Genomic DNA, 23,521 nt, shown 5'->3' with positions numbered 1-23,521 from the left:
TTGTGGTGAAGTGGGCCCAACCACTGGCCTCTGGGCCTCCGCCAAAAGGTGCACCACCACGTACATTTATTGCCAAGTTCCTGAACTACCGTGATCGTGACACCATCCTTCGCCTCATCAGGGAAAAAGGTAAGCATTCCCTTCCAGAGTATCAGGATTGTGGTGTTTCCCGACTTCTCGGCTGAGGTGCAAAAATGCTGCACGCAATTTGTGGAAGCCAACCGACAACTACGGATCCATCATATTTCCCACGCTATGCTATTCCCTTCCAGACTTCGTGTTATGGGTGATGACAAGGTCCACTTTTTTGAAGATCCAGAATCGGTACTGACCTGGCTGGATCAATGAGCGGCATCGGGTCCTGCACTGGCCTGATCTCCTGGGATATCTATTGGAACTGTGCTCCATTTCTTCCCACTCCAGGGACTCATGAGTGTATCACGCTGCACCTGCAATTTTCTTTTCTTATTTTTTTCCTCTCCATTTGTCCTCCTGGTCTCAGCTCCTAATCCCCTTAATTTTGTCCTACTTGTGAGTCTCGGGCCTCTCCCACCCAGATGTCCATTGATTTTATTTCCTGTACTATCCTCTTCACCTGCTCTCTTCTCTTCAGTTATTTATTTAATTCTTTTCTACAGTCCCTTCTCCTTTTCTGCCCTTCTCCTTCCCTCCCTCCCCCCTCCGCTTATCCTTCTTTTCTGTCTTTTCTACTAATTTTATTCCATTTTATTTTCCCTTCCACTTGGGCATCTTACACTCTGGGCCGTGACCCACTTCTCAGCGGGTTGTTCGCTCCTTTAGTAATTGAACCTCCCTCACTGTTTCCCTAGCTTTGCTGTTTTTTTCTGCAAGGTCTGTTTTTAGATGGGTTTGGGTTCCTTTTTTTATATTTTACCTTATGCAAGGTTTCCCTGGCCAGCTGGAATGTGGCACTTCGTCTGTCATCAGTACCTCCTACTGTCATCTCCATGCTGGTCCAGAGTGTATCATTTATTCTGTTCCCTGTTTAGTTTGTTCATGTTAGTATTGTATTGTGTTTGCAAGCTCGAGAAGAAGAATGTTATGTTGCCCACTGATAATTTTATAGCTCCTCTATACGAAAAGTTTGTGGCTCCTCTTACCACTCACGGGCGATAAATTGTACTCCATAATGGCTCTAGATTTTTGGATACGGATTGCTCCTCTTGGTTATATGTTTCACTGTGATATTATTTTAATATGTGGCCTGCTCTTGTGGATCCGTATGCATGCATCTCTGTCTTCCATTTCGTCATGGTTAATCTCAAATTTTTGACGTGGAATGTCCGTGGCATGAAGGCACAGCCTAAATGCACTGCTGTATTGTCCCATTTAAAATCTCTGAAAGTTGACATGGCAGTCCTTGTGGACACCTATATCACCGGCCAGCTCCAATTGGCCCTTAAAAAGCCCTGGATTGGGTGGCTTTATCAAGCCCCTTACACCTCTAACTCCCGAGGTGTTGCCATACTAATTGCTAAGACAATCTGTTTTCAGCTCCTAACTTTGCACTCCTCAGGGTAGGTTTCTTTTTTTACATGCAATCCTTAATAATATAGAAATGTTGATATTGGTCTACTATATCCCCCCCACCTTTCAGTTTGCAGTGTTAACTGAAGGCTTGGTGTTTATTGCACAGCACCCCACAGTTCCTACAATGTGATTGGGGGATTTTAATATGATTATAGACCCCAGTCTTGATAGATTGGACTACAACCCCCCTGCCCATACCCCATCTCAATTACTAGATTTGGTAAACCTTTGACAGAATTTGCACTGGTGGACACCTGGAGATACCTGCACCCCACAATTAAAGCTTACTCCTGCTTTTCCACTTCCCACTCTACTATGTCCCGCATAGATTTTATATTTGTATCCAAATCACTTTTGCCTAATTTGGAGGCGGCGGGTTTTGCCCCTAGGGTGTTATCTGACCACTCCCCATATTGGCTGACACTTCGACAATCCTCTTTCCTATCTATGTATATGTGGAAACTGAACCCCTTTTGGTTGACTGTTCTTCCTGATTTGGAGGGCATGCAGACCAATTGGGACTTCTTCTTTACCAATAACGAGGGGCGGCCGACTACAGGATTGTATGGGACTCCTTTAAATCACATGCCCGCAGCATTTTGGCATCCCACATCTCTAGGTACAAGACTACATCCAGACTGGTTATGCAACTGGCGGAGGAATGATTGCTAGACTTAGAACACTCTTTTTCAGGAAAACCCCTCAACTGAGGCCACATCCTTAATGAAACTACAGGCTCGGCTGGTTAATCACCTGCTTTTTGAGAAGGCCAAACAAAACATCTTTTTCAGTAGATAGAGAATATTTGAACGTGGGGAATGAGCTGGTCGCTTATTGGCATACTTGGCACATCTGGATCTTAGGCCCCCTACTGTGATTTCCCTGCTCGATGCCTCTGGTACCCATATCACTGATACAGACCTAGTGGCAAGGGAGTTTCGCAACTTCTTTTCTGCACTTCATTCTTCCACGGTTACTTGCTCTCACACTGAGCTTCTCAATTTTCTACAAACCATGCCTTTTCCTCCCCTTACCCCCTGTCAAACTGCTAAATTGGAAGCCCCCATCTCCATCGAAGATATAACTGAAGCCATAGCCCACTTATCCCCCTCTAAAGCACCAGTTTCTGATGGACTCCCATTGGAGTTTTGCACCTATTTCCAGGACACTCTTATCCCTCATCTACACAAATTGTACCAACATATCTATAAAGCCTCTTTTCCTCAATCTATGGGAGAAGCATTAATAGTTCTTATACCTAAACCCAGTAAGGATCCCCTACTTCCTGAGTCATACCGCCCCATCTCTCTCTTCCAACTCAATATTAAGATCTTGGCTAAGACCCTGGCCCTGCCCTTAAACAAAATAATTTTACATTTAATACACCTGGATCAGGTCGGGTTCATGCTAGCCAAAAACACGACATTTAATCTACAGAGGCTCTTTATGAACCTGCAGGCATCCCATGACCATATGGGTTCCAGAGTTGTTGTTTCACTTGATGCTGCTAAGGCTTTCGACTCGGAATGTTTTGGATTTGGGCCCAAATTCCTTAAATGGCTCTGATTACTTTATCATGCTCCTACAGCCAGGGTTCTGGTTGGCGGGCGTCTGATTCCTTTCCTTTTTCCAGAGGCACGCACCAGGGATGTCCTCTTTCCCCCTTGTTGTATGCTCTGGTGGTGGAACCCCTAGCCATAGCTCTTTGAATGCACACCGATATTCAAGGTCTGTGCTCTGGTCAACTTAGCAAAATGGTGAGCTTACTGTATATACAGATGATATGCTCTTAGGGCCACTCTTGACCTCATAGACCACTATTGGATGCTTTTCCGCTCTCAGAATAAACTGGGGGAAGTTCCAGATTCTCCATCTGGACATTGGTGCTCCTACTGAAGAACAGGCCTATCTCCCTCTATTTAGAGTCAACACTATTACTTATCTTAGGATTGTGGTTTCTCGCGTAGCCAAGGATTATCTTCGACTTAACCTGGAACTTCTGTACCCTGTGCTGAAATCCAAATTACAGGCCTGGGCTCATCTTCCTTTAGGGGTTATGGGGCGTATTAATTTGATGGTGCTCCTACCTAAACTTCTTTATATTCTTTTGTCATGCACTGGTATATTTATTGTTGCGCATTTTTAAATCCCTTGATTCAATGTTCAGCTCTATTGCGTGAGGCAATATGAGACATAAACTGTCTTGGCGTGCTCTTAATAAATCCCACGCACCTGGGGGGGGGGCAGCGCTTCCAGATTTTAGCCTCTATTACTTAGTTGCCCAATTGTCTCATTTTTTCCACTTAGGCAAAGGGGATAAAGACCGATATCTTGCCTTGATGTGTGTTCCAGCCTTCTCTTGGGCTACTCACCCCTTTCAACTTTTACTAAAGGGCATGAGGGACCCCTCAATTATGGGTGGCCGCAGAGGATTGCTGTACCACCACTGGGAGAGCTGGTCGATGGCCTCCAGTAAGTTGCAGGTTCCCTGCATACATGCCCACACCCCATTGTGGGACAACCTGGACCTCCCTGAATTGCTTACCGTTCCCGAATTTCATCTCTGGATCAATAGAGGGATTTTGTATGTTTCTCAGGTGTTCACCAGTGCTGGTATGAAGCCCTTTCAAGATCTTAAGTCGGAATTTGACCTCCCCAACTTTATGCGCTTCTGCTATCTCCAGCTTCGTCACGTGCTCCATGCTCAATTTGGTGACTCCATCCCGCAGCTGGACTCCATGTGCCTTATGGATGTGATTCTGGGTACAGAGTCCAAAAAACTTACATCCGCATTTTACAATGCCCTTCTTCTGCCCTTTGCATCGACATTGGTATATCGACTTAAAACACGATGGTAGGTGGACGTTGGGGAGCTGGATGATGAGCTGTGGGAAGAGGTATTGTCCTCAAGCAAATTGGCCTCCGAAAGTGTCGCATCACCTCACCCAGCTATACATACTACATAGAACCTATTTAATGCCTATTTGTTATCTAGACACAGACCCCAATACAGTCTACTCTGTCTTAGATGTGGGGTTTCCGATGGCACATTTTTTCATCTCATATGGTCTTGTCCTCTTATCCAGGGTTACTGGATTCAGGTGGTTTGGTTCCTTCATGATAAAATGGGCTCCCCTCTTACATTATGCCCTAAGCAATGCTTACTTGGTCTTCTCCTTAGTTCAGAAACCGACAAATTTCAAACTATTTTCTTACAAGAAACCCTCTTTATGGCCAGATTATTGATTGCCTGTACTTGGCTTCGAGCACTGCCACCTATATTTCCACAGTGGATCGCTGCAATAAATAATACACTACCATATACCCTGTTTCCCCTAAAATAAGACCTACCCCAAAAATAAGACCTAGTACTATTTTTGGGAATTGCTAAAGTCTAACACCTACACCAAAAATAAGACCTAGTTGTGATCAGGGCTTTTTTTTCATCCGGATCATGGTGGAACGCCATTCCACCACCTCCGACACTGGCCCTGCACACACCCATATTTACTGTCTCTTATAAACACAGAAGCACGGCTGATGTGACAGCACCATCCGCTCCCACAGAACCTCCCTACCTCTGTACTCACTGTGGGATAGGGAAGGAACAGATATCTGTGGGTGCAGTATGCAGCGTGTTTAGGGGTGGGGCATCTCCTCCTGCAGCCTAATGCATGGAAGCCGATGCCCCAGGGGTGATCGCCGGCCAGTGGGGAAGAGGTGGAGCGGTGAGTAAGTGCGCTTGGTGCACTGTGTGGGAAGATAGGACCTGAAACGGGAGTTACTATAGAGAGGGGCCGGCTGCTGACAGCTGTGTTTTTCAAAGCTAGCTAACCATATGAGGGCGGGGGAGGGCGGGGATGTGCAAAGGTGAGCTGCAGTCAGGTGTTGCAGAGGTAAGTTGAGTCAGGTGAGTTGAAGACAGGGTGCATAGGTGAGCTGCGGCTGGGGGGGTGCAGAGGTGAGCTGAGTTGCAACTCACCTCTGCACCTCCCTGCCACAGCTCGCCTCTGCATCCTACGTCTGCAACTCACCCCTGCACCCTGTCTGAAACTCACCTGTCAAGTCACCCCTACAACACCTGACTGCAGCTCACAACTGTCAGCCCTCTCTATAGTAATTCTCATCCACAACTGCCTGCAGCCTACTTCTGCACCCCCTGTCCACACCTGGACATTTAAAAAATAAGATCTATCCTGAAAATAAGACTTAGTGTGTTTTTTTGAGCCAAAAAAAAAAATAAAACAGTGTCTTCTTTTCGGGGAAACACGGGTAAGAAGGTTATTTATATGCATAGAGGATGCCCTGTTAAGTATCTATCATAAAATTTGGAAGAAGTGGCTTGACTCCACATCCACGTGTGTTGTGGAGGATGATGTGTGATTGCAGTCTGTTTTTTTGCCCTTTCCTTGTTACGTATATGTGTCCCTGTGGTAGAGGAGCTATGTTAGCTGATCTTTGTTAGTGTTCTTTTACTTGCCCATGGCATGCCACTACTTTGTCTCCGTTTACATTGTATGTATGATGTGACTACATGTATTCTTCTCTTTAATAAAGAGTTTGCTTGTTTAAAAAAAAAAAACGGTTAAGAGACCAAGCTGTGCTGCAAAAGTGGAAATCAGAGGTTTGAGACAAACCATTTAACATTGACAGGAGTCTTACAATAGTCTGCTTTTATTAATGTAGTTAAAATATTTATCTCATATGGAGAAAAACTGTTTCTGTGACTCCTTAAAATGAAGTGTTAGGTGAAGTAAGCCTTTAATTTGTTAGTCCATCTAACACTACCTGCTCCAGACAGTGCTGCTGTCCAAGGGTGTTTCCATTGCTCCTCCATAGATAGACGAACCACCTTTAGACAGGAAGTGCGAAGTGTGTTAATAACTGGATCGCCAGGAAAAACAGAAAATTAATTCAGCCACAACACTTAAGAATTGGTAATCTGCAATATATTATTTTTTTTTTTGTTAAGATACACTTTAAAGAAGAGCTACCACTAAAAGAAAAGGAAGACGCTTTGTTTTTCTGGTCCCTGGGATGTTCTAGAGCTGTGTACAGCTGGCCAACATAATGCATTGAATGCAGATTTTGTTTGGTGTGTTAAGTCTGTGCACATGCACTACTATACACAAATAGTGATGCATAGCTGCGTACAGCTGCCTTCCCTCATTCATGTCTATGGGCAGCTTAAGGACATCCCTTGCACCAGATATATGCAGTGTCTTTACGCTGTATGACCAAATGTGCCCATGTGCATGTAGTTTAACAATGCTTAGGACACTTTCACAGAAAAACAGAGTCCCGTACAAGGGACATGTTTTATGTGCCTGGGAAGCATACAGTTGTGACCAAAATTATTCAACCCCCAATGCTGTAAAGGGGTTTAGGGACTATAGTGTACATTTGGAATTGTATTCAGAATCAAATCCTACAAGGACGTTGTAACTACCCAAATGCAACTAAAATGACATCAATTGTTTATGTAATACAGTAGTAAATGGTTCTTATGTGGTTTCTTCATTGCCACAATTATTCAACCCCTTAAAGACTACCACTCTGAAGAACAGAGGTTCATACAGGTGCTTTCCATCAGGTATTGAAAACACCTGTGGATGTCACCGAGCAGCAATCAAGCATAATAAGCACCAATTAGGCAGCTTTAAAATGACTGTGATACTCAGCTCCTTCTAGACATTTACTGGTGTGGTTACAAACATGGTGAAGGCAAGAGAATGGTCCAGGAAGACAAGAGAAGAGGTGATTTCTCTTCACAGGAAGGGCAATGGCTATAAGAAGATTGCAAAGATGTTAAACATACCAAGAGACACCTTAGGAAGCATCATTCGCAAATTCAAGGCAAAGGGCACTGTTGAAACGCTACCTGGTCGTGGCAGAAAGAAGATGCTGACTTCGACTGCTGTGCGCTACCTGAAGCGTAGAGTGGAGAGAAGTCCCCGTGTGACTGCTGAGGAACTGAGAAAAGATTTGTCAGATGTGGGTACAGAAGTTTCAGCCCAGACAATAAGACGCACACTGCGTAATGAAGGCCTCCGTGCCAGAACTCCCAGGCGTACCCCCTTGCTGTCTCCAAAGAATAAGAAGAGTCGACTGCAGTATGCCAAAAGCCATGTGGACAAACCACAAAAGTTGTGGGATAGTGTTCTGTGGACTGATGAAACAAAATTAGAACTGTTTGGGCCCATGGATCAACGCTATGTTTGGAGGAGGAAGAACAAGGCCTATGATGAAAAGAACACCTTGCCTACTGTGAAGCATGGTGGAGGGTCAATCATGCTTTGGGGCTGTTTTGCTTCTGCAGGTACAGGGAAGCTTCAGCGTGTGCAAGGTACCATGAATTCTCTTCAGTACCAGGAGATATTGGATGGAAACGTGATGCAGTCCGTCACACACCTGAGGCTTGGGAGACGTTGGACCTTTCAACAGGACAATGATCCCAAGCATACCTCCAAGTCCACTAGAGCATGGTTGCAGAGGAAAGGCTGGAACATTTTGGAGTGGCCATCGCAGTCACCAGACTTAAATCCGATTGAGAACCTCTGGTGGGACTTAAAGAAAGCAGTTGCAGTGCGCAAGCCTAAGAATGTGACTGAACTGGAGGCCTTTGCCCATGAAGAATGGGCGAAGATACCCGTAGATCGCTGCAAGACACTTGTGTCAAGCTATGCTTCACGTTTAAAAGCTGTTATAACTGTAAAAGGATGCTGTACTAAGTACTAAGATTGAATGTCACTTGGGGGTTGAATAAAACTGATAATGCTGTGAGCACAGAAAAGACATTTGTGGTTATTTCATTATAACTGTTATGTTATATTTGTCTGACCTACAAGTGCCTCTTTAATGTAAATGTAAGCAAGATGACTGAATGATCAAAAGCAATGTCAAACTGGCCAAAACACTCAATTTCAGTGGGGGTTGAATAATTTTGGTCACAACTGTAGGTGTTGCATAGAGCCACAGCCAGTGGCCTGTTCAAAATAAATGACAGGCTGACAAACACAGCAGCTGAGACCTTACACATGCTAGCTTTTACATCCATAAAGGCATGGATACATGGCTGTTATTGTCCAGGGATGTGCATCTGTTCCTGTACGAAACACTCAAATTTGCTGTGTCTGTCAGCCTGTCATTGATTTTTAACAGCATGCTGCCTGCATCTTTACAGTACATTTGGGCACATAAGCGTAGCCCTTCTGCTCACTGTATGGGCCTCTGTGCCTATGTGAACTAGTCCTTATAAGTACAGATATAAGGCTAGATTCACACTTGTGTGTCTGCATTTTCATGTTTTTCATGCAATCCCATTAACGTTTATGGGGCCAAAATGTCACTACCAAAAAGCTCTTGCTCCTTTTTCTAAGTGAATGGAAGTGCATTGCTCAGGCATGAACAGGCTCAGGACAATAATGATTCCTCTTATTGAGTATTGTCTGAAGCCTGAAAGCTGCACACGTAAACATGGATTTAATGCGGCTTTTCACGCTTGTTCAAAATATGTAAACCTTTAGGCTAGGTCCACACCTGTGTCGGCGATTGCTGCTGCGGGAACTGCACTTGTTCCCCCAGCTGCAACCACCCTCACAGTGAAACACAAGGTATGCGGGCGGGTGCCATTAATCCTAATAGCACGTTGCCCACACTGGAAATCACATATGAACTGGGAATCGCACTGTACTTGCAGTTCCTGTGTTGGCTGCGATTCCAAAAATGGTGCAGGGACCTTCTCCCTGTGTTTCAGGAGGCACGGCAGCCCATTCAAATGAATGAGTTGCCATGCCTGAGCAAACTGCAGCTCACAGAGCGCACATATGTGAACCTAGCCTAAAGTGTACATAATCTGGGTACAGGTTCACTTTAACTTAAGAATGTAAATAACAGTCCCATGTCAGATTACACGTACATACTAGGTTTCGTCAGATTTATATAACACTTTTCCAATACGGTGACCTGACCAGGATGTTACATAATACATTGTTCTTACATCACAGCTTGACACTATCATCCATCTGGCTCAAGAACTTGCTCACCAAAGTTAAATATATAATATGTAAACCAGCGCAAACATAGACCTCTACACACCATCAATACATAAAGTGCATCATAATAAAAAAAAATAATAAAATTAATATTAATAAAAATCAATAAAAAATTAATAATAAAAGTCCACAGAAAACACCAAAAAGATTTTTTTGTCTGTGAAATATATATATATATATATATATATCAAGTGAAAAAATATTTATTAATCAAGTGACTTTCTTCTTTCCCAAAGACTCTTCAAATACACCAAAAAGAACTTTCACCTTCCACCCGTGAAACCAACATCAAATACACTCACCAGATTTAGGTGAATGGGACACTTTTTAGGAATTTAAGGGATCCTAATACCCTCTTTGCTGTTCACTCTAAAGGGATCTTCAACGATACAAATAGGCTCCACCGTTCAACCAGGGAGAAAAAAACTTACATAGTGTAATATTGCCACTTAAAATCAATATTCAAACTAAGAATTATTACCACTCACATTTATTTCTCTTTCAAAAGGCATGTTTATTTAAAACCAGCATCTTCCAGACCAGTAATGAACACTGTTTTTTCCTCCTCAGGACTCTCACATCCCAGCTCAGGATATAGCAGCAGCTATACAGAGAAAAGAAGAAAGTCACTTGATTAATAAATATTTTTTCACTTGATATTTTTTCACTTGATATATATATATATTTCACGGACAAAAAAATCTTTTGGTGTTTTCTGTGGACTTTTATTATTAATTTTTATTGATTTTTATTAATATTATTTTCTTTATTTTTTTTATTATGATGCACTTTATGTATTGATGGTGTGTAGAGGTCTATGTTTGCGCTGGTTTGCTCATTATTTATTGTGGTTTGTGTTTTTTGCACAGTGCACAGCAGCAGTATAGAACCTGTGGGAATCTGTTGGCGCAGGAATAATAGTTTATATAAATATATAATATGTAGATTTCTTAAATATAAGGTTTAGTGATCTGTGCTGTCCATTTCCTTCTACATCCGTTACTATTTCAAAACACCGTTCTATAATAGTAAGTCTTTTGTATGCTGTTCATTACAGCTGAAGCCCCTGAGTCAGCATCTTTCTATTGTCCATGATAATTTAATGTGCTAGATTCCCTGCTTTGGCCTTATGACAGGCATCTCCACCTATCTAGAAAGAGAGCTGTGAAGTGTCTAGTGCAAAGTGCTCCTGATGTCCTATCCTTTCTTTGTGGCTCAAGTCACTTCACTTTTTGCTACTGTGGGCCATAATGAGAAATCTTAGCATAATTCTGAATCCCTGTTTGTGAGTGTTTTAGCTGTTCATTGTCTTACTGTGAAAAAAGGAAACTGCTGAACGCTCTTTTCGGACCCCATACAATGCACCAGCTTTTTATTCAGTAATCAGAGGTGCGTAATTTACTTTATAAAATCATTAGTAGTGATATTACTTGATGGTGAGGAGACAGAGATGTTTCCTGTAGATAAGCAATGTACTAAACTGTGAACTTCACCTATTTTGTACATTTTAAAAATAAAATTACTATAAATAATATGATTGAAAGAGCAAAATAGTAACATTCAGCAAGGGAACCCCATTCTAACACATTCTTTACAATACCTAGGGTTTTTGGGGGGGAGTAAAGGAATTAATTTTGTCAAAAAATGTTATCTCTGCAAGGTTTCCAGAGTAATGTATTTGGGTATAATCGTTGTGACTCAAGGCTCCACCAGGTCTTCTTGCATGACAAACCACTAGGTGTGCCAGCAAGGACAGAGCTCATCTTGGCTCAAAACATTCCCTACTGGCTATATTTGTTGTTGGACGTGGCATACCAGTTTTCTATTGAAAACATGCTTTTTGTTCTTTGCCAAAACTGTAAAGTAAAACTCGAGCCACATTCCTTTTCTTTAGTATAAAGTGGGAAAGCTTAAACCCTGGTGGAGGTACCGGGTATATGTCAGGGCAGACCAGGGTTAATAAGTACAGACAACATATTGTGCATCCCAAACAGAAATTCTGTTACCTTCCTTGTATAAATACATTGCTTTAACTTGTTTTTTAGTTTCTCCTATTATTTTTTTCCAGACCCAAATCTGCAGAATCTGATCCTACACCTTCCATGTCAGAAGCTCTTCAGTCTCCTGTCACTGATAGCCCGTCTTCTGTTGCTCCACCTCCTACAAAGAGCGTTCCACCCTTTCCAGAACCACGTGTACCATACCCTCATTACTCCTCACTCACTACTCTGGAGCAGGATACCTATGTGAAACTGATGATTAAATTCATTAACAAGAAAAAGAATAATCTCAATATATTGCAGCTGAAGGAATACAAACATTTTGAGGTACAGTGTATCACATGAATTTACACAGATCACATAAATTGTTGTGGTAGCTTTCTAGTTATCAATACATTATTTGAAATAAACTTAGGAAAAAATGTAAACCTGAGAATGAGAGCTACCGGTAATTTAGTTTGGCCGGATACTCAGATTTTGATTGTTAATGCTTTCTTTAAAAATAGTATCTAGTCTTTGAAATGCATATATTCTTCTTTACATGCCTTCACTTTTCCACTCCATTTAGTTCTTGAAATTAAAGTTGAGCAGTGAACATATGGAGTTCCAGAAATTTCTCCAGAACGCAGCACGCAGCTGTGCTGAGGATTACAATGTGCTGTGCGCAGATGCCACAAGATACATTCAGGTAAGTACCCTGCTACTAACTTGCTTGCTTTTCACCAATCCAGTAAAAAGGAAAACCTGAATAGACACAGCCCAGGAATAACATGTAACCCAGGTAACTGCTGACTGTTTAAGAATTCAGCTCCATCTAAATTAGACCTTTTGTAAAAGAACAGCTCAGCAGACTCCATCACAATACACTGTATGAAGAAATGTTTTTCTTTTGAAACAATACATGCGTAAAGTAAGACTTTTTTAAAGCTGAAGTTAAAAAAAAAAAAAAAAATCCCTATAGCTTTAGTGACCTAACTTACCTGTTGTGAAGTATGTCCCACATTGTGCAGGCAGCTGGATCCTGTAGAATCTTCTCAGCAGGGATGCCCAGTGCTCTTCCTTCTGCTGAACTATTGGCACAGTGGAGGTTAATAGCCCTGATGGGGGGCCTGTCCCTCTTCCTTCATTGGGATAAGTTGTATCATACTATGCACTGTATGTAACTCAATCTGTGAATGGTGGAGAGAATCCTGTGGCTTATCAGATTCTCCCCCCATTTAGAGATTGTGTTATATACAGTGTACACTGGGAAACAACTTTTTCCAATGGAGGAGGAGGTGGTGGGTCCCCATCAGAAGCTTGTTCACTGCAGCTTCTGCTTCACTTGCAGAACTATTAACCATCGCAATACCGGATGTTAAGCACAGAAGAGGAGGATCGAGGCTTATTGTGTTACAGACCCAGAGCGTTTATATAAAAGGGGAGCTCCGATTTCCCTTGCTGTATACTTATTCTTAGTTGGTGACTCAAAGTCTTGAAGTCAGCAAACATCCAGGCAACCAATTTTTTCCTAAAGAGGTTGGCATCCTCCATAATTTTCATAATTTTGTCATTTTGTTTTAGATCTGTTTCTGTGTCGCTGTCAGAGAATTACCTTACTTTCCTTCTGGTATAACATCAGCAGGACATGGAGTGAGGGCAAATCTCTCTTACCGAGTCCAGGATAGCAGTAAAAGTTTGACAGGGGTTCTAACTCTTCTCTTCTCTACTCTACTCTAAAACTCCCAAATCTTAAACTTAAAAAAGTGTTTCGGCTGAACATACACTACAACGTGGCTGTTTTTTTTTTTTTTAAATTATAATTTACATTTCAAGGTAAGCCTGTGTATTGTACATCCAAGTTTTCTAAAAGTGCACTTGGTTTTACACTTAGCGGTCCTGAACCTCCTTTTCTGCAGTCCCCCACCGGTGCTGTCTGCTATTCTTTATCTCCGAGTTCTCCCATAGCAAGCTGCTTGCTATGGGGGCAATTGTGCAGGCTCAATCGCAAGCCGGGCTGTCTGTGTTCATTGACACACACAGTGCTGCTCAGCCCCACCCCATGCTCCCTCTTCATAGGTTTTGACTGACAGCAGTGGGAGCCAGTGGTACAGCCTGTGCATGCAGCAAGAAAGGAGAGCAGAGCTGCTGGTGGGGACAGCGCTGGGTCGATAATGATTTCAAGTAAGTGTTTGTGGGGAAACACGCATTGGAAGGTTTTTCAGCTTGTTGCAGAGAATGTATTAAGATAAAAACAAACTTTTTCCTTTAGAACCACTTTAAGCCATAAAAAGCTTTAAAATAAGCCATCACTGACCTCTAGCAGCATGTAATGTGAAATAATTTGTTCTCAGCAGTCCTCAGACAGATCACAGCAAAGACTAATTTCCTGTCAGTTTCTAACAGCTTAGAAACACCTAATATGTGTTTTAAATTAGAGGGCTAGTAGGCTGCCAAGATTAGACTCTGTTGAGGAAAAGAAAAAGAAAAAGCGTTGGACTCTTAGGGTTATCTCACTGGTATTATTAGATTAAAGTGATGCTGATGTAAATGATCTGGTTTTTGGACAGGCAGCGTCTACACCCCAGAGGATATCCACAGTCTCCTTGACTTAGTGTAGTGTAACAAAAACTGAAATTGGTGTGCTACACCATTGCTAGGAGGTCCAAATACATATTTATTCCAGTAGAAGGCAAGGGATCAATCCAAAAAGTATCCAGCACGTTTTGAGGGTCATCTGGGCATGATTAACAAAATTGTGAATAGACTAGAAGTGATCTGGACCTTTTTTATGTGTTTTTTTTTTTTTTTTTTTTCCAGTATGATTGCAAGCACAGGCCTTGTCAGCAGCTGGTTTAGCAGCTGTATAGTCTGAAGAGACTGCTCTTGGACCCCTAAAACACGTTGGATACTAATTTGAATTATCCCCTGACTTTTATTGGAATACATTTGTATCTGGACCTCTTACCAGTGGTGTGGTGCTTCAATTTCAGTTTTTTAGATTTGATTCTGGTACAAAAGAAAGCATTATGAAAAGAGATTCAGTGCCTCTGTTGTGAGATTTGAAGCCTAGTTTTGCCACAATGTATGTAGCTACATGGTTGGATGTGGGTTTGTTTTAAATTGTTTTTACTTCTTGTTCTGAATATGTAAATACTTTAGTGTGCATAGTCTGGGCGCAGAATTACTTGAACTTGCTCCAAAACCTGTGCTGCATATACTTATCCTCCATTTGCTGGTGGTGCCAGCAAATTTTTCACATAAGGAATCCTTTCTTACCTGGTGCCAGGTAAGTAAAGATGCCAGCAGCTTGCAGTTCTGCTTATGCAAACAATAATTTAATCTGCAAAGCGAGAAAAAAAAAAAAGAGTACAAAGGGGTAAAGAGCTCATGGGTCATAAAAACACAACACTTGTGAATAAATACACATTGTTTAGATTATGTAATATGTATATTAATATTAAAGACTTAAACTGTGTTGTCTGGTTTAAAATATAAATGTTGTTCAGGTTGGCTAGACACAAAATAATGCATGTGAAATACTATGTTAATAATTTAATAGGAAGTGAATAAATTGAATTTCTAAAGTGTTACTAAACTCAGGTCCCTCCATTCACTATATCTGGTCTCCCACAGTACACAGAACATGGAAGTGCAATTATTTTTGTAAATATTAACTTCTAAATACCTTTTCTCATTAGCAGTACATAGCAGTCTTGTGATTCTATTAGTGTATGGTAGAGCACTGGTTAAAGCTTGTAGGAGTAGTTTTAATTATCCTCTGAGTGTCATATGAGGCTGTAGGATCCCTGATCATCTGTATGGACAGCGCTGATTGTCTCTGTGCCAATCACATGCACCCTAACTCCCCCCCAAAAAAAAGCAAACCCCACTCCCTCCTAGGGCTCTGTACCTCCTGATGGATTGGGGACTGTGGAAGAAGGGGAGGATCAGAAAACAAAGAATCAAACAGCCTTTTTACACAATGCAGAGGATTAACCCGTTAAATACCACAGTGAGTATAACAAACATGCTTTACTGCATATACAGATTGATTTTACTATTGTGTGTTTCGTAACACTTTAAGTGCATAGACACCAATTGAACAATGTGTCTAGTTACAGTTTATAATTATGTAATGCTGTTTACAGATTTTACATAAATGTATTCTTGCTTATTTTCAGGAAATGATAAGGTCCTGCCAAGCTTATGTAAAAGATTACCCTGAACTCTATGTTGTCCATGATATGACAAGCATCCTGGGAGGGAAGTTTATTCCTGACTTGTCACTGAATCTGGAGAAGTGTCTTCTTAAAATGGTAATAAACACAACCAGTCCTATCATTTCATCCCTAAATATTTTTAAGTGTGAGAGATTACCACTAAATGGCTAGCAGAACACCTGGAACTTGATGTACATGTCCACATACACACAGTTTGAATGACACAATCACCCAAACCTAGAGCAAACAAGCTAAAGTTTGCATTTTACTTACATATAGTTTTATATGCATTTAAAATTCAGCACTTTATGAATCAATGGTGCCATACATAGCTGGGTCTAAAAATGAAAATATGAGATGTGTTAGCAGCGTGTATATACATGTAAATAAGGCTATCAGAAGATGTGTACGTGTCTTGAGCTGTGCCCATCTAAACGTGCCTAATTGTGAATACTTTAGGTGCATATTTTATAGAGAAACTTCAGCTAGCTCTGCCAGCAAAAAACTGTGCTCCATGCAGAAAATACACATAACCTGTGTGAATAATCCTTTAGAGGGCCACACTCTTTACACCTTAATTCCTGATTGTCAGGTGATTCCAGCCTTTAATTGTGCTGGCAAAGGCGGTCAAGCTGCACTTGGACAGCTGAGACCAACCTCATTTGTCTGAGCTCTTTCTGTATCATTTCACACTGCTTTCAGACTGCTTTTTTTGCACAACATACACAAAGTAAGCAATTATTTGTACCATTGCTATCTTCAAGATAATTGCAATCCTCCACAGAAGTAAATAACCCTGTCTATTCTCTGACATTTTATGTGGAACTTCATTTATAATTAAAAATAATGTTTTAGGTCTGCAGACCCACATTTCTGTACAGGTGTCCTGCTTACACAGTTCTTTTTTAGGTTTTGGGTTTCAATTTAGTGCTTACTCCTGTAATGATGAAAAACATCTTGCACAGCCTTTTACCCTTAAATCTAATTAGATGGTGAAAAGTTATTTGGCTGAAGATGGTTATTTGCAATTCAACAGCAAGCCAATTCAATATTGGCTTAGGATGTCATGATTGAGATGACATTGGGGAGCAGACTGTGTTCAAAGAAGACTCATTTTCCTACTGAGCACCAACACATTACTACAGCTCACAGCAATCAACTAGTACAATCCATGTGAATGTCAGGCTGAACCGAGGTAAAGATAAGGTTGCAGGGTCCTCTCTGTGTGTCTTCACTCCCTTCTGAGATATGTGAGAGCACCTTGGAGCTGCAGGCAGTAGTAAGCTTCAGCTTGAGCCCTGGTTCACACTGATGCAAATCTGATCCGGTTCTGTGTTCCAGAATGCATAGATTAGCATATCAAGGGAGATAACATGGCTTTCTATGGAGGTTGTTCACACCTACGCATTCCAAACACAATGCAATTTTCAAAAGGGTCCTGTGCGTGTCTGGTGCAATAAATTTTTGAAATGGAAACAGCCGTAAAAACGCATAGGTGTTCAAATGCAATGTGATTTCAGTGTGAGAGACACATTTTTCTAATGTCACAAAATTAGCCGGAACAGAAATTGCATCAGAATTGAGGCAAAGTAGCACAACAACTGCTCCTGAAATCGCACTTGAAAACACATAGAAATCACACTGCATCAGTGTGAACTAGGGCTGAGTCTTTTCTCCCAGATGCTATGCCCTCCCTGGGTAACAGAACTCTCAATCCTATTACTCCTTTCAAGTTTCCTGATGGAACACTGTCCTGGGAAAGATCGGCAGAGGAGCACAGTGCCTGAACATGGTTGGGTGTTTGTGTATGTAGTATCTCACGCTGCTTTGCTCTTTCCTTTTACACATTTACTTGTCACATAAAAAGGTGGATGGAGATTGAGCTCTATCATCTGGAGGGTGGAAGGGGAACACTAGTATTAGAAGTACATATCAGGGAAGTAAGAGGAGTATACCAGGAATCAGAGTTGCCAAACCAGGATCACTTAAGCTGTCACAGAACAAGCTTGTTCATTCACTGTGAGCTGCCTGTGGCTTTAGATTAAGAGCTGTAAACTGTATCATGTCAATGAATGGCTGTGTCTTTGAAAGGGTTGTGTGGAGAGTGTGTCTTTCACAGTCCTGTATGGATGAATGTTTTCTTGCACATTCATTGTAAGGACAATATATTTGCAATAATGTGGCTTGTGACAACTCGCCAGTGACATGATAGTATTGCTTTGCAGCAAAGAGAAAACATTGTAGAATGTGACTCCCCAGCCAGATAGTACTGTCTTTCTTATACAGCCAGTGAGGAAGCAACCTGTGTAGATGGGTGATATTCCCTGCAATAATGATCTTGTTGCTGGTAAGTTGTCACACTTGTTATCCTGTTGCTGGCCATAATTGAATCCCTGCTGGACTGGCCAAATTTCCGTCAGTGTTTGGGCTCCCCTACTTGACAGGAGTTGGTTGTTTAATCCACTTCTGCTGAAGTGGCTTGTTGAAAAATAATTAATCAGCCGCTGTCGAAAAAAAACACTGTCCCGGCAGATTTGTGTGGATGGAAGAATATGATGGTTTTACCCACTAGCTGAAAAAAATAAAAAAAACAACTAACCATGTATGGCCAGGTTTAAGTGGAATTGCTCTGTATCTGGGCACCACAAATCAAAAATGCTTTTTTTAATTATTTTCTTATATTCTAAGCTCCCTCATCCATGTCTCCATGCTTTGTTTTGCTGAGAAATCACTTTAGAAAAATACCCCCTGGCATTTCTGGAAGTGGCCATCCTGAGTAAGGGCCAATGAATCATGTATCACTTCATGAAATTCATCTGCCCTTAGCTGAGGCATGAGCTAAGAACCCTCCCTCCCCTCTTGAAGACTGCTGGGATGTATGAAATCATTTGCTTGGCATGGAAACCAGGAAGTAACTAAAGAAATGTAAATAAATAAATTTAAAAAAAGTAATATACTTTCCTATCTATTTACTAATGCTAGCAGCACAAGGGTTAAAAATAGTCCATGTTGATTGAGAGTGTGAAGTTCCACTTTTAGGCAGATCTGTAGTGTAGATGTGCCATGTCTGTGAGTGATGAGCAGCCACAAACCCTTAGGCAGGTCATACATTAAACAATTTTTTTTTTCCTGCAACCCAGAAAATTGCTCAATTCCCCTATCAACACTGAATCCCTCCCACAGAGTTTTTGTATTCTGACAGTGGGAGGTTTCCCAGCCGTCTGAATACAATGATCACTGCAAGCGCTATAGCCGCCGGAAATAATTGAATGAAACAAAACCTGACATGCTGGTTGTACTGAAGTCAACTGAGTGACCAGCCTGCTCATACATGGATCGCAATTCATACGATTCCTGCTGAACTGGGCCAAATTTTGATCTGTCTGTGGTTTGCTTTACTCTCTCACACTTTCTACCTTTCTCTACCTTCTCCTTTGTCTCTCCATCCCTCCCTAATTCTTTTATTTCTCATTCTCATTCTCACTCTCTTATTTCTCATTTATCTCTTTATTGTTTCTCTCTTCCTTCCCCCTACCCTCTCTCTGTCTTCTTCCCCTTCCCTCTCTCTGTCTTCTTCCCCTTCCCTCTCTCTCTCTCCCCCTCCCCCCTCTCTCTCTCTCTCTCCTCCCCCCCCCCTCTCTTTCCCCTTCCCCCCTCTCTTTCCCCTTCCCCCTCTCTTTCCCCTTCCCCCTCTCTCTCTTTCCCCTTCCCCCTCTCTCTCTTTCCCCTTCCCCCCTCTCTCTCTTTCCCCTTCCCCCCTCTCTCTCTTTCCCCTTCCCCCCTCTCTCTCTTTCCCCTTCCCCCCTCTCTCTCTTTCCCCTTCCCCCCCCCTCTCTCTTTCCCCTTCCCCCCTCTCTCTCTTTCCCCTTCCCCCCTCTCTCTCTTTCCCCTTCCCCCCTCTCTCTCTTTCCCCTTCCCCCCTCTCTCTCTTTCCCCTTCCCCCCTCTCTCTCTTTCCCCTTCCCCCCTCTCTCTCTTTCCCCTTCCCCCCTCTCTCTCTTTCCCCTTCCCCCCTCTCTCTCTTTCCCCTCCCCCCCCTCTCTCTTTCCCCTTCCCCCCTCTCCCCTCTCTCTCCCCCTCCCCCCTTCCTCCCTCTCCCTCCCCTCTCCCCTCCCCCCTCCCTCCCTCTCCCTCCCCCACCCTCCCTCCCTCTCCCTCCCCCACCCTCCCTCCCTCTCCCTCCCCCACCCTCCCTCCCACCCTCCCTCCCTCTCTCTCCCCCACCCTCCCTCCCACCCTCCCTCCCTCTCTCTCCCCCACCCTCCCTCCCACCCTCCCTCCCTCTCTCTCCCCCACCCTCCCTCCCTCTCTCTCCCCCACCCTCCCTCCCTCTCTCTCCCCCACCCTCCCTCCCTCTCTCTCCCCCACCGTCCCTCCCTCTCTCTCCCCCACCCTCCCTCCCTCTCTTTCCCCCACCCTCCCTCTCTCCCACCCTCCCTCCCCCTCACCCTCCCTCCCCCTCTCTCTCTCCCACCCTCCCTCCCCCTCTCTCTCTCCCACCCTCCCTCCCCCTCTCTCTCTCCCACCCTCCCTCTCTCCCCCCCACCGTCCCTCCCTCTCTCCCCCCTCCCTCTCTGGACTCCATCGGGAGCCCTGCATGTGGAATGCCCATTTTTATTCAGAGGTTCCATCTCATATCATCTCCGCTTTCTATATGCTGATATAGTGACAACTGTTCCTTAGAGTTTATATTCTCATTGGTCTATAAACGTTTCCCATTTTTGCAACTTATCGTTTTCTCCACTCTTTTTTTTTTTCTCCTCTTTCTGTACTCGGCACTTAAGTATGCTGTTTGTTTCTATGTCTCTCCATCAGTACGTATTTTGTAATATTCATCGAATACCTTGTATGTTTTATTCCTGTTCGTCAATGTATCTGTTTTTGACTGATTCGCTGCTCCTATCTATTCTATAATAAAATTATTTGTAAAAGAATATTACTGGTAGCAGATCCTAACATTCTTGCTGTCTTCAATATAAAACAATGCAAATGGGCCCCTCAGGACTCAAAGTTATTTTAACTATGTTATGTCATCATAAACTTAAAGGTGACTTGGGGATCCCTATCTTAGCAAATTACTACAAAGCAGTACATATAGCACCTTCCTGCCTCCCAGTCTGCAACCCACTCAACTAAACTCTGTCCTGTAACAATCCCTAGCAGTTTGGTGCTACACTAATGCAGGCCATAGATGGGTCGAAAATCGGCCGATTTTTCGGCCGAAAATAAAATCGGCCGATTTTCGGATCGTTAGTGGGCGATTTGGTCGGCCGTTTTTCGGTATTTTGGCCGTTTTTTTTTTTTTCGGTAAAGTTGGAAAAAAATCGGCCGATTTTGCCGATCGGCCGATTTTCGCGGCAATTAGTGGGCAAATCGGCCGATTTTTTACCGATAAAAAATCTGCGCATGAGCAGTGACCTGCAAGAGGAAGACAAAAAGAAGAAAAAGAAGAAGAGGAAGACGATGAAGAAGAGGATGAGGAAGAAGAAGAGGATGAGGAAGAAGAAGAGGATGAGGAAGAAGAAGAGGATGAGGAAGAAGAGGAGGATGAGGAAGAGGATGAGGATGAGGAAGAAGAGGAGGATGAGGAAGAAGAGGAGGATGAGGATGAAGAAGAAGAGGAGGATGAGGATGAAGAAGAAGAGGAGGATGAGGATGAAGAAGAAGAAGAGGAGGAGGAGGATGAAGAAGAAGAGGAGGATGAGGATGAAGAAGAAGAGGAGGATGAGGATGAAGAAGAAGAGGAGGATGAAGAAGAAGAAGAGGATGAGGAGGATGAAGAAGAAGAAGAGGATGAGGAGGATGAAGAAGAGGATGAGGAGGATGAAGAAGAGGATGAGGAGGATGAAGAAGAGGATGAGGAGGATGAAGAAGAGGATGAGGAGGATGAAGAAGAAGAAGAGGATGAGGAGGATGAAGAAGAGGATGAGGAGGATGAAGAAGAAGAAGAGAGGATGAGGAGGATGAAGAAGAAGAGGAGGATGAGGAGGATGAAGAGGAGGATGAGGATGAAGAAGAAGAAGAGGAGGATGAGGATGAAGAAGTAGGATGAAAATAAGAAGAATTCCAGTCCAGCAAAAAGTGTCTGCAGAGAGCTCCGCTATTTCTGACAGTTCTCTGACAGTTCCTTCACATTTACAGCGGTTGAAACATTGTATCTATTTGTTTCCGAATAAAAACATCTGTATCCTAAATGGAAACAAATAGATACATTGTTGCAACTTCTATAAATGTCAAGGAACTGTCAGAGAACTGTCAAAGAAATAGCAGAGCTCTCTGCAGGGACACTTTTTGCCGGCTCTAGACGGGTAGAAAATCGGCCGATTTTTTTTTTACCATTGATGGTAACGTCGGCCACTTGAACAACCGATTTTTCGTTTTTTAAAAGAAAAATCTGCAGTTTTTCTCCCCATCTATGGCCTGCATTAGTACTTCAAGGGCTTCTTTCATCCTACCTGCCCTTGCTAGGCATCATCAGGTGGCTAATTGTCCCCCTACAGGAATGAAATCCCATAGCAACTTTAGATGGATATTTATAGGTTTCTCTGATCATTTACTGTCATTTAAGATATTTCAATCCTTTTAAGAAACCCACAAAGCACCCAATACAATTACCTTTCATTACAGGTAATTTTGCAACTTTATCTCTTCCTTACTCAATAAGCGTGGTACACCACTTTTACCTACAAATTTTGAAAATAGAGGCTGCACATACTCACATGCCCCAGGTCTGACCACAACAATAGAATCACACCCGCTTCCAAAAGCTCCACCAACATATTAGCTTTAGAAATATTTTAACCTATTCTCTTCAGGTGTACATTACTCTATTCTGTATAAGTAAATACATTCCTAATTACTCCTCAAACTGTTTTTAGGCAATGTCAAGGCACAATGCCACATATCTGATAATCCTGCCCTAGGTCTGTAACCTAAATTATTCAGTGCTCAGTCATAATCTAGAAAAGGACCCTTGCGAAGCTCTACTAAACAAGCCCATACCATACATCCCACAGTTGTTGGTTTAATTTTTTTTTTTATATATATTTTGATATCTCGCAATAGTTTTTGAGAGTTTGGACCCATGGATAGATTACGCAAAACCTAGTGAAGCACTTCCTTTGAAAATGTATGTGCTGCTGCCCTCGCCTCTCCTCCCCCCTCCCTTTCTTTCCTCCCATCTTACATTTTTTTCCCTTCTCCAAATTCACTTTCCCCTTTTTTGTTCTATCCCTCCCAACCTTCTTTCCTTCTTTCTTCTTTTTTTTTTTTTTCCTTCAACTTTCTATTTGAGCCCCCTTTCCCCACTATTCTCCTTCTCTCTGAAATTATCTCTTACAGTCTAATTCCATACCCCACAGCATCAGTTCTTTATATCATGCTCTTTCGTATACGTGAGACCCTGCATGAGTTCAGGTCTCTACAATCTATTCAAATAAGGTACGTCAAGGATTGGCATCGTGCATCATGTATAATCACATGTAGTATTGAGAATGCCATGATTGGTACACAGCTCTTTAAAAGGTTTTGTACACTATTGGTGTTAACATTTCATACATATATCCTCTATTTTATGCTTTTGAGAGTAATCCCACACTAGTATTCCTTGGCCTTTATTATTTCTCCTTCAGATGCTTTATCACTTAAAATAAAAAAACTTATAAGTGCATAATAAATGCACATTTTTATAGGGTAAAAAAATATGCTTTTATATT

The 23,521-nt window shown here is 42.4% G+C and overlaps 1 protein-coding gene across 1 annotated transcript in view; it reads left to right on the top strand.

Annotated features, from left to right (window-relative positions):
- Positions 1-23,521, top strand: part of ICE2 (interactor of little elongation complex ELL subunit 2) — a gene marked incomplete at its 3' end in the record, with an annotated part of 111,479 nt that overhangs the window by 21,230 nt on the left and 66,728 nt on the right. Inside the window, exons 3-5 of the mRNA XM_089663923.1 lie at positions 11,674-11,932; positions 12,174-12,293; positions 15,769-15,903. Coding sequence (XP_089520049.1) covers positions 11,674-11,932; positions 12,174-12,293; positions 15,769-15,903 — 514 coding nt within the window. The remainder of the gene's footprint in view (positions 1-11,673; positions 11,933-12,173; positions 12,294-15,768; positions 15,904-23,521) is intronic.

The sequence above is a fragment of the Staurois parvus genome, unplaced genomic scaffold (genome assembly GCF_062004578.1).
Source record: "Staurois parvus isolate SC_StPar_1 unplaced genomic scaffold, SC_StPar_1.0 ptg001805l, whole genome shotgun sequence".
NCBI classification, from domain to species: Eukaryota; Metazoa; Chordata; class Amphibia; order Anura; family Ranidae; genus Staurois; species Staurois parvus.
This window is presented reverse-complemented; position numbering and strand designations above follow the sequence as displayed.